At 35.5% G+C, this 12,120-nt stretch overlaps 1 protein-coding gene across 3 annotated transcripts in view; it reads left to right on the top strand.

The window, feature by feature from the left end:
• RALGAPA2 (Ral GTPase activating protein catalytic subunit alpha 2) overlaps positions 1-12,120 on the top strand; it is a 171,948-nt gene that overhangs the window by 23,309 nt on the left and 136,519 nt on the right. For 2 of the 3 annotated variants that reach the window (XM_062571340.1, XM_062571339.1), the window contains exons 4-5: positions 7,949-8,006; positions 11,840-11,883. In XM_062571340.1, coding sequence (XP_062427324.1) covers positions 7,949-8,006; positions 11,840-11,883 — 102 coding nt within the window. Of the gene's footprint in view, positions 1-7,948; positions 8,007-10,499; positions 10,570-11,839; positions 11,884-12,120 lie in introns of those variants that run through there. The other variant, XM_062571341.1, reaches the window with a different exon arrangement.

Raw genomic sequence — 12,120 nt, 5'->3', positions numbered from 1 at the left:
ATTAGGCGACTCTAATAGGTGAAGAAAAAATGCATAGTTATGTATGAACAATGTGTCACTTCAATCCTGATTCAATAAGCTGCTTAGTAATGGGCTTAAGTGTCACTGAGAAACTTGAGTATATGAATGTGCTTGTACTGTTGAATAGAGATGCACTGAAGCACATCCTTAATTTAAAACATGAATGTAAATGCTCTATGGAGGTACTCTATACCAACCTTAAAGGTGTTATCGAAAGCTTTGAAAACGCATGGAAGTCAGAGGATGTGGATGGATTTGATCTACTGAACTACATACCCTCAAGAATTATAATATAACCCCATCATCTACAGCTTTGAGGAAGAAGTAATCAGTTAAGACATTTGTATGAAATTTGGAGCAATCTGCTTCATAGTATTTACCTTCTGGAAGTAAGTTTACAAGCCTTTTATCTGTGGCACTTGATAACTTAATGCATTGTAGGAGGAAAACCCTTTAGAGGGTCTTTTAGTGCACAGACCGACAATACTTCTGTTTGAATGGAGGACAGGAGAAAAAAATGTAAATGCCAAGTAATTAAACATTCATGGTGTAAGCCATAGGAAGCAAACCTGATTGATCGTTAAACTTGCCATATTTAATTTGATAACAGCATGAAATAGAGGCTTCTTAGAGTTTTCTTCTAATTAGCTAAGTAGGTAATTACTTTGGATTAACACATCCTGAAAGCAGGTGCTAGGGGTTAACTCTAAGAATCAATAAAAATACTTAGGAGAACAGTTTACATGACTTCCTTTTCCAGTGTAGTTTGGGGCTTTTGCTGCTGTTCTTGAGTGACACCTAGTGTATATTTTAAATAAAAGTAACATACTTTTCCACAAGTGCTCTGCAAGCTAAGTTGGCTGCTAAGAAAGCAGTGCTGCTTCTTTTTGGTGAAATCTTATTTCTTCAAATCAGTTACATTGCTTAGTCACACAATATCCAACACTATTAATCAACAAAGGATTATTAATCTAAAGAGTAGTATGAGATGTTAACAATAATTCATTTGGGAAAAGTGTGGGTTTTTTGGTTTTTACAATTAATATTAGGTAGTTCTGAGATTCAGTTTTATATTTTAAATGGTGATTTTTGGCCTTGCCACTTCCTAAATAGATATGCATGAAATGATACAGCTCTTGCAATTATCTCTATTTTCCCAGTTTTACTTAAAAGGCCAAAACAATGTGAAAATTTCCTGTTTTTCCCATTGACAAGGTTTGGCCACCTGCAGAGTTGTAATGTATTTTCAGAATGTGTTCGTGTTGTTTCTTATATTACTCTTTTCTGTGACTTGAAGGCTTAGCCCTGGCATGGTTGTATTTCTAGCCCTTTCTGTTTGTTAAGCCTAGCCTTCTCCTGTATGCCCTGGCACTGCTGGAATAACAAGATTAACATGATTATCAAACTAAAATATAGGAATCTGTCTGTTTTGATCTCCTGTAGAAGTTCAGCAGTAAAACTTCAATGTATTGTGCCTGGGTTATTTCGGTGTATCCTGAGTATGAAGTATAAAACAATCAGATTTAAATATTAATTAGATGTAAAATAGAAGGAAATAAATGTACTAATAACCTTGGCAGTGTTCATATGACACAAATTCAAACTCAAGAGTCTGCTTAGGCTTTTGTATGAGAGTAAGCATTTTTACAGAGATAACAAACAAACTGTTTCAATTTTCTCAGCTGTATTTTGAGCTGTTTATTTTGTATCACTAACTACGAGTTTTAATACAGTGCTGTTGTCATTAGCAACACATCTAAATATAAACTCCACATGGCCCCATACTCAGAAGATTAAGATGTGGTATAAATCCATTGAAATGTTGATTGGTCTGCTATCAGAGTCTGAATGTAATAGTTACCGAAGCAGCTGTATATCCTAAATTTTATTGCTGCAGATGTGCACAAGTTACTTGTTGTGCAAGTGCTAATGATAATTCAGTATAAGTTTATAATAGAGTATAGTCTGTGAGCAGGCATTTTGAAAAGTAGATTCCAGGCAATATGCAGTAAATACGCTGCATCTGTCAGGAAAACACCTGCTATGATAGCAGCTTGACCTGATCAGACTATTCACTGCTACAGCTTATGAAAATACCCTTCTTTTTTAGTACTGTGTAGTAATACACATAAATCACTTAAAAATACAAAACTTTGGTTCACTCTAGACTAAGATTGCTGTGGATATTTTAAGTATATAGACTCCTCTGTTGCATTATAGTTCCACTTTATACATACTGCTTCATGAAATAGCAAAATTGGTTAAGTAGCTTAAAACAGAAATCTTAAAGCCAGTGGTGATTTTTAACAGTTCATTTTCACTTGTATAAAACTCTGCATCAGGGAAACTTTTGGTGGTTTTTCATTCCTAACTTTTTGGGAAGACTTGAGAGCTCTTCTTACTGCTATTCTTACGGTTCTGCAGAAGAATATACTTTTTTTATTTAGAGCCTGTAAATTTGCTATTGCATTTTAATAATGTTACCAGTTTTAATCTGTAGCATTTTTTAGGGTGTTTTGCTTATCTTGGGGTGTTGTTCTCTATTACTTCACTCCATTTTAATTTAAATAAATATATTAGTAAAATTCTGCCCAATGAAACCGTAGTGAAGCTGGACAATGTAGAAAGTACTCACGAACTTCTTTGCCAGGAAAGGAATAATCAAATCAAGATATTGTTGAGGCTTTTTTTTTTTTTTTTTTTTTTTTTGGCCACAGGTCCTGGTTTCCGCTTTCTTGGGGGTCTCCTTTTGTTTAACATCCTTTTACTACTTGTATTCTTCTCATGTCTGTGCAGCAGGATGGCTTAATTCCTACTTGTGTAAGATGATGTTAAACTTAATCACACTACCATTAAGAGTTTCTGCTTTAAATTCAGGTTCTGTTGCAGCTTTTCAGTTGGTGCTCAATGTAATGAGCGCTGTCATGCAGACTGGGTTGATTGATTCTTAAGACAGAGTAAAAAAAAGCTCATTTGTTTATAACAATAAAACTGCTTAAAGGATGATTCTTTCCAACACAGAAAATGGCTTTCTGAACCATCTGTAGTTTATTCTGCCATAATCGTGATTGGCTCATCTGGTATTGCTCTTAAAATAACTGTTACCCTTGCAGTGCTCTGTAAGTTCTAACTGTATGTTGCTTATATTCTGCTTCAAAAAAATCTGGCTGTTATGCCTGCCGGGGGAAGAATCAGTAGCTTGCATGTGGGCAGGCGTTTTCCCTTGACAAATAACTATAAATATTTTATTGATGCAACAAATGGATATCCCTTTATTTAGATTGGTCTGCTGCAGGCATGCTAAAGTCATTGCTCTCTCGACTTCACCTAAATCAGTGAATAATAGCAGGAAGATTTCTAATTTACTGCAGATCTGACTAAATGAACCTTCTGAAACTCTTGTGCAGATGTTGCCAAGCAGACAATACTTGGACATAAGGACATAGGAGCTCTACTTTACCTTTGACTTGGCTTAAGGTAGATTCACCAGCCAGCTGACTAATAGGAACCCTACAGAATAGGAAGGTACAGTTTGTATCAAAAACACTTTTTTTTTTCCTTTTTTCCCCTGGGAATCCATGCCCCTGGAATAACAGTATTCAGAACATACCATTCACTTGGAATGTGCGCTCGCAGGCAGCCAACAAGAACGCGTTGCTTTTCGTTGCTGTTTAATAGGGCACTCTGCATGCGATGTTACAGGACAACTTTTTGTAACTGTGGCAGGTAGAACAACAGTACTTCTCATCTCGGCTTTGTGTAGGCTAAGCTGGAAAACACTCAGAGTCTAGGTGTCTTTAGCATGAGATTTGATAACTACCTTAGTTTTCTTTACGTTCTAAAACAGTATAGTGTGTAACAATAATAAGTGCAAGGCTACCAGTCACAATCTGATTCAGCAAAGCTGGCAAGAATAAAATCCTTTTTGTAAGAAATTGCAGTATTAGTAAGTCAGAGAATCTGTTAAAATACAAACCTTATTTTTTTTATTTTACTTTGATAAAAAGTGAGAAATATATCTTTCAAAAAGCTGCATCCTCTATAAACTACGATTTAAGCTTAACATTATTCCTAGTCATGCAGTAAGTTCAGAAGAAAAAGAACTATGGATAATCAGTTAAAAACTGACAGGTACCCTGATGTGTTGATAGGTAGTAATACCTAATTTCTATTTCAAGTGTGCTATAATGGATTACCATATAGATGCAGCAAAGCACTAAGCATTAAATAGATCTGTGTGTTTTCTGAAAAAGCAATATGATTTCACACTGTAGGGTTTCTTAAAATATTTCATGTTAGTGTACTGCAAAACTACAAACAAGATGTCAGTAGCCCGTTTGGAATTCACAGCAGTATTGCTAAAAACCTACACTGGAGTAGAGGAAGCTCTCATTTTGTTTTATAGGAATAACAATTTTTTTTTTAATCACCAGGAGTTGGGACAGTGAAAAATACATACTTGGGATTAGTAAGTTGAAAGGACAGCAACCAGTAGTTGTTCATGACTTCTCTAATAATATGTCACACTATATTACTACTTTGGTCTCGGACTTCAATGCATACATGCAAAAAATACTAATTAAAAAGGCATTGTAACTTTAACTTGTAATATCCAGAAATTGCCATTTAATAGTACAGACATTTAAACGTAATAACTTTTTGTGTTTCAGGAGCAAATGTGCACTCTGAGTTTAGATTATTCATTCTAGTACTTTGTAGAGCTTTGAAATATCTTTCTCTACTTGTAAGGCCAGAAAGAAAATATTAATTACAACTGAACTTACTATTCAAACTCTAGCATTGACAGTAATGCGTAGTTTTTCTTAGGCTGAGAACAAGCAGTATAGCTTCCCATGCACAGCAGCATGAAATACTCCATACTTTCTGATTCTTTCTGGTGTTGTTTGTAGACAAGCGCCAGCTTTATTTAGTGTTTTGTCCCTTCTTCCAAATGACAGCATATATTCTGTAATTTGTGGGTTGATTTTGTTTTATTTCATTTTAGTTTATTTTTTCCCCTCTCCTTTAAAGCAGTAGGTTAGAACTATAGTTTCCCTAGTCTGGAAACTCAGATGTGTTGAATGTATGAACAAAATAGGGTTGATGAACAGCAACTGTACTAAGTTTCAAAAGGAAAGACATTTTGAACTGTAACAGGTTTTCTTTGTGATGAAGGCCTCTGCATCAGTTCAGAAATTCAGTGCAATACGTGACTGTGATACGTGAACCACACAAAGTTATGTAATCTGTTTTGTAGTCCATGAGTGTTCACTTGTTAATGTGTTTTTGGCTGGTTGGATGTTATCTCTTGATTTGCTTACAGGTTTATGCAGCAAATTGCTTTCTACATTAGCGATTAATATGTTCTGCAGCTTGTAGGGAGAGCATAGGTAAAACCTAGCTTCCTTGAACATGTTGTTGTGTTTTGAAGCAGCTAACAAATACGTGCTCTCTATTTTTTTGGCTACCGAATCAACTAGGATATTCATACTATAAAATTACTCTAAGAACTGAATTAATACAAGAACTGAAGCTCTTGGAAAATAGACTGTTTCTTTCCGCAAATAAAATCTATCGAGTGTAATTGTGCTTGTTTATATAAAAGTAAACTGTACTGAAACCTGTTTTTCTGGTGCATGTTTCCCTAATAATGCAGTTTCTGTTCTCTGTGGTTTGCAACTTCACTGAGAGTCCTGAAGGGAGGAGTCTGTTTTGTTTAGAATAATTGTATATACAGTTGTCTTTATTTTGTAGCTAATCTTGCTGTTAATTTTTCTTCTATATATGTATTTGTAGTGCAGATTTTAATTTGCTGTATATTTTGTATGAAATCTGTCACTTGTCTCATTCCCTTTTTATAAGGACATCTTAAAGAAGCAAGTTTTTGTCCATACCTAACTTGTTTCTGTCTGTCCTTAATCTAAAATATTTGTTTCGTGACACAATTTGTGCATCATCAGATTATTTTCACAAACTTTTAGTAATAATATGTGAGTATGCTATGCCTAGTGTTTAAGCATAGATCCAATAGAGTCAAGCATAGTTTCTAAGTGTAATTTTTGCTTCACAATAAAGAATTTTACATTAATACCTGAAATATACTAAGCTATACATTTTTCACTAGTTTTATTACCTGATTTTTGACAGGTTTCTGAAACAGCATTCTGATACAGCAGAGTGTTTGATTCTTTGGAAGTTCAGTAGTTTTCAGAAGTTAGTGTTTTTAGAACAGATAAGAGAGAATTTACATCCAAAGGGAAGCCAAAGGATCTTTTGAGTGTGATCAGGTACATGTACACATGTGTTTCTATGCTGAGTAACGTTTTAAAAAGGCTGTTATGTGGGGATATTTGCTGTGATAAAGACATAAATGAAGACTGGCCTGTCCAGGGGACCTGAGAGCCAGTTCTCGAAGTTTATGAACTTGTCATGACTTTCATTTTCTGCTATGGAGAGAGGAATGTTCCACTTTCAAAAAGACTAATTTTGAGTGTTATATATAATTTTTAAAGCACTTCGTCCAAAAAAAAGTTGGTCGTACTCCATCTCTTCAGCATATTGTTTTTAACAGCAGAATTGATTTATGCGTTTACGCTCTCTGAAGGATTGTCTAAAACGTCAATTCTTGCCGCCTTGGCTCCGATGCTGTGTTTCCTCTGGTGAGCTTTTGTATGAAAGAGCAACAAATGGGTCAGCGTTGCTTAAATGATTTGTCATTTGCTTTGCATCCTGCATGCAGTTTTTGTGAAGAATTGATGGTGCTTTGTTATACAGAAGTTTATTGCAGTGATTTTTGTTTGATAATTGCAAAGGACTGATTCTTAGTCATGTAGAGCATTGTTTAATTTAAATAATTTTATTTCCAAAACTAGATGCTAAAAATTAAGTTTCCCATTTAAATATAATTGTTTAAAATTCATATCTCACTGGCTGAAAAGTAGTAAGTTCTATACTTGTTTTTCAGTGAAAGCTACACAGAACAATGCATGTTCTCTTGCCTTTTTTTTTTGAGATGATGAGTTACTTGTCATGTGCTATACCTGCTTGCTAAGTGCTAGTCTACAGTACTGATGCATACCAAAAAAAAAGAATAGTTTTGATTTATCCAGACTGTTGAACAACATTACTATCCAATATACTGGCAAAGAACAACATCTGATGGCCCCAACTGTTCTTTGCACCTAGAGTTATGGGACTCCATTTACGAAAGCACTTAAGCATATGCTTAAATTGCTTTGCTTTGCTGGTGTCTTGTAGAGTAACAAAGCTAAGGGGAAATTGTCTTGACCACTGGTTCTTTCTCTGTTTGATCTGCCTCTGTTAGGATCTGTTCAAAACTACAGAGGAAGACCACTGCATCTTGTTCCCCATGAGTATTCCCCACATCTGCTGTGAGTTAGATTACTGTAGCGCTGGACAGTTTGACTCAAATTCACTCAGCAGCTGAAAACGCAGGTGAATCAGTTTATGGTAGGGAAAACTGCTCTGCTCTTCATCTCTGACTTCCTTAGCTGAGACCTGATTCCATTCACTGGTGAAGAGACATAATCTGAACTACAGAAACACAAAATCTGGATTGTATTACTCTAGTAGTGGTCATTACCAGATACTGCAGAAGATCGTAACCTGAAGTGAGCTTCTTGAGAAGAAGTCTTGTTTGTGACTTCTTCATTAGAAATTAGTTTGTATTCTGAAATAGCAGAGTTTCCCAAGATGCTGGGAAAGAGGAAGTTTCATGACAATATTGTGGTATCTTTCCTTATATCAAGAGAGTAAAATAGGCAGGAATCCTTGTTACAGTAGGGTATCTGTTTTCTGTTGTGCTTTGTATGTTACCATTCATCTATGTTTTGCTTGTTAGTTTCTCTGTATCCTTTGAATGAGCCAGTTTATTATGGAAATTTTGACTACATCTTGTTTCCTGCAGAAAATATTGCAGCTACTACCGGAGAGGATTTTTTATCGATGGCATTTTCGCAGTATAGGTAAGAAGGAATGTTTTTAAAACATTTACTGTATAGATTTCTTTTATGTAGTCATTTCCCAGAATTTGATTTGAATGAATTTCAAATTAAATTTGTCTGTGCAGAGGTAAATCCTGGTTTGTAAGCTTTGTACAAATAAAGCTAGTTAGTAACACCATTTAAAGCTTACATTAGTGTGGCCTAGTGCATAAATACTACTGACTTGCAGGTAAAAATTTTTGAAACGTGAAAAATGTTTTTATCTGCTAAAATAATTGTTCTTGTTTTGGTCTTTTTTTGTTGCTACCTTCTTTCTTATTTTGCTAGAAATGCTCAGTGTGTGTGTGTGTGTGTGTGTGTGTGTGTGTGTGGATTTACCCAGATCCTCTTCCCTTTCCTCTCTTTCCTATTCTACTGACTTTGCCAAAGAGAAGGGTTATAAAACAGACCTCTTTCTATTTAGGCATCCCTTTTTATTCACAGACTAGCACAAAAAATGAAGATTGAGGAGGGCTGTGGAGTCTTATTTGGTGCTGTGACAAATCTGCATTGCGTGCCTGTGTCCCACCTGTGATTACATACTAAATGTCCGTACAAATTCATAATTTGAAATACTGCTAACGATAGATTTTAGGTTGATCTCAAAACTTGCCTCATTTGTGGAAATTTCTTCTCTGATTTAGGTGGCTGTTCAGGTTTTTCTTTTGCAGATGAGATTTGGTACAGCACAGCCTATGCTAAAGGCAGACCACTGGACTACTGCAGTGAATAAGAGCTTGACTTCTGCTGTGATATTCTTGTACTATTCCCATTAATTGTGAAGCACTGAATTTTCATGCTGCTTGTGAGAATTAGTGAGAAATTTGTTTTATAGTTGGACTGATGAAGCAAAGAGATTAAGGACAAAAATACAAACTTCTTAGTAACATTTTTATCATCAAAACACTTTGGCGTTTTTTTTCAGGAATGCTTCACAATTTTATTGACCTTTACAACTGGAATTATGAATACACTGCACAAATTCTATAGTTAAACAGTTCTTCAAGTTTGTCCTTGGTCATCTTCACTGATGCTCATACAACGGAGAATTTGCCTGGCATCCTGTTAGATTATTCATAGTGGCTATGATAGTCTCTTTGGCTGACCAAGTGAAGGAGATCAGTATTTATCTGATGACTATCTGTTCTTTTCCTGTACTCCTAAATTACTTACTATACATATTGCAGCTCTAGAGCAAAGGAAGGAATAGCAAGCCCAACAGAGAGAAGTCCTGGAGTTATTAAAGCTCTGCTTTTTTCTTCAGCATCCTGTCCATTCTGTGTCCTTTAAGGCAGATACTCTAAAGAAAATCAAAAACATATAACTGAAGATTGTGTTGCAACACATGCGTAAAAAAAACGAATAAAGATGTCAGCAAACGTCAAAACTTAAAATTTTGCTATTGTTGTTTTTTTCCTTAAGCCAAAAGACAACATAAGATAGCTAACCACCTTGATTTAGTCACTTGTGAACTTTGGAAACCTTAATAAAAATGGAGTTAATTTTGTTTGAACATGTAACACATTTTTTTAAGGGGCATGTTTCTCATGGGTAGTTTAGGGCAGTGAACTAGATTTTTTAAAATTAGGTTCTAACACTAGAGAATAAAAAAGTTTAACTGTCTTTAGTTAGTTACCTTTTTAATGATTTAGATGTTTGCTGAGGCTTACAGTGAATCTTTTGTCACTGTGGTAATGTGCAGGAAGCAGAAAGCAAAACTTAACTCTTCATTTGATCATTAGATCAGACTGAATAAAAAAAATAACATGGATGCAGAAACATTGGAAAGTAAAATATATTTCTCTTGATAGTTGAAGGAACTTGAAATTCAATGAAATAATGTAACCTGAATTAAACGTTTAATTTGCTACTGCTGTGAAAATTCTGCTTTTGGATGCCACCAAAGTGGGCAGAATGTTTTGTTTAAGTAAATTGGACAGATAATGCTGTTGAAGGAGGTCTTTTTTCTTCTTTTTCTGTTCTTTCTTCTATTTATCCTCCTTTTTTTTTTTGTTTGTTTGTTTGCTTTGATTTCCAGCATTGACTTGTCAGCTGCCATGTTTTTCATCAGTGCGATGCATTTGCTATGGCATAAGTAATAATAAGTTCAGGGTCAAGGAAGGGGCTGTTGTCAAATTTCCGGTTAGCACTGACGAAAATAAAAGGAGGCATCTGTTTGACCCCTTTACTACAATTTCCTCTAAACGAGCCCTGTAAAAATTGATTGTAGTAGATTGTTTTGTAGCAAATGTATTCTTCAAATTTCTATTTCTTTTGAATAATCTTACTTGGATACATTTTTAGCTATACTCAATAAATGAGCTACCAAATTTGGTGATGCAGTTTATAAATACACCTTGTGATTTACATTTTAGCTTAATGTTCAGGTCTATTGATCTGTATTTGCAAATGTGTTAATAACTTCCACTTATTATTGTTCTTGTCCTAACCAACAAAGAGGGACTGGTTGGAGATGTGAAGGTTGAGGGTAGCCCTGGCTGCAGTGACCATGAGATGGTGGAGTTCAGGATCCTGCCAGAAAGAAGTAAGGCAATAAGCAGGATTGCAACCCTGGATTCAGGAGAGCACACTTTTGGGCTCTTCAGAGACCTACTTGGAGGAATCTCATGGGTTAAGGCCCTAGAGGAACAGGGGGTCTAGGAGAGCTGCCTAGGATTCAAGCATCACTTCCTCCAAGCTCAGGAGCGGTGCATCCCAAGGAGAAAGAAGTCCAGCAAAGGGGGCAGGAGACCTGCATGGGTGAGCAAGGAGCTCCTGGCCAAATTCAGACAGAAGAAGAAAGTACACAGACTGTGGAAGAGGGGACAGGCTACTTGGGAGAATTATAGGAATGCAGTCAGAGTATGCAGAGATGCGGTGAGGAAGGCTGAGGCCCATTTGGAATTGAGTACTGGCAAGTACAGGAAGTTCTGCCTGAACGTGAGGGGGAATTTCTTCGCTGTGAGAGTGACGGAGCAGTGGAAGCGGCTGCCCGGAGAGGTTGTGGAGTCTCCTTCTCTGGAGATCTTCAAGGCCCGCCTGGATGCAACCCTGTCTGCCATGCTCTAGGTGACCCTGCTTGAGCAGGGGTGGGGTTGGAGTAGATGATCTCCAGAGGCCCCTTCCAACCTTACTGATTCTTTGATTCTATAAAATGGTGAAATCTTGAGAAAAGTATCACATAATTCACATAATTCTCAAATCCAGGAGAAGTAACAGCTGAGTGCTAAATCATTTTTTTTGTCAGACTCTGGTTTTAAAATATCCTGTAATGTTTTTTTAACTATTTCGTGCATGAGCTCTCTGATTGCAGATGAGACGTGTCAAGATATTTGCAGTTGGCCTTGTATTTTTACTACTAGAATCAACTGATTTTGTATTTTTAATAGTTGTTTATATATGTGAATATAGAATAAGTTTCCAGAATTTTTAGTTTATTGCCAGTGTTAGTGTATTTTGAATGCATTATCCTGATAAACTGGAATTATTGTAATCCACTTGCTACTTTGCACAAAGTAGCATATTTCTCTAAAATTTTGAATACAGTTGTTTAAAGCATTTATCCAAATGCAGTAAGTCAGAAATCCTATAGTTATTTTATTTTATAATAGGAATAATGTGAGAAAGTTGTTATCTGTCTAGAAACTAAATACCTCACTGCAAAGATGTATTGTATTTGAATTTATAACAGTATTCACCAGATGATGATAATGATAGTTGTAATTAAATTAATTTGGGGTTTGCCTGTTAGCATTCTGACTAAAAGTAGACATCTTAAAATATTTGATACTTGCTATTTCACTTTTCTAATCCAGGGTCCGTTTTGAAGAAACTTTTGCACACTGGAAACTCTATCAAGGTATTTCTAGTAGATTTCTTTTAACTCTAATTTTGATAAACCATATTATTTTACAGATTTCTAGTATCAGTATTTTTCAGATTATTACACTTTGGGTATAATTATACTTATTCACCTCTTAGTCATAAATTTGGTTATTGTAACCGAAGATTGTTTTTTGGGCCCTCTTCCATATATCTTAGAAAGATTTTTAAAATAGCAGAATTATTTGGATTAATACTTTATTTCCTCAGATAT

Source organism: Rhea pennata, chromosome 3, assembly GCF_028389875.1.
Source record: "Rhea pennata isolate bPtePen1 chromosome 3, bPtePen1.pri, whole genome shotgun sequence".
Taxonomy (NCBI): Eukaryota; Metazoa; Chordata; class Aves; order Rheiformes; family Rheidae; genus Rhea; species Rhea pennata.
The sequence above is the reverse complement of the archived record's forward strand: the minus strand, read 5'-3'. Positions and strand labels throughout refer to the sequence as shown.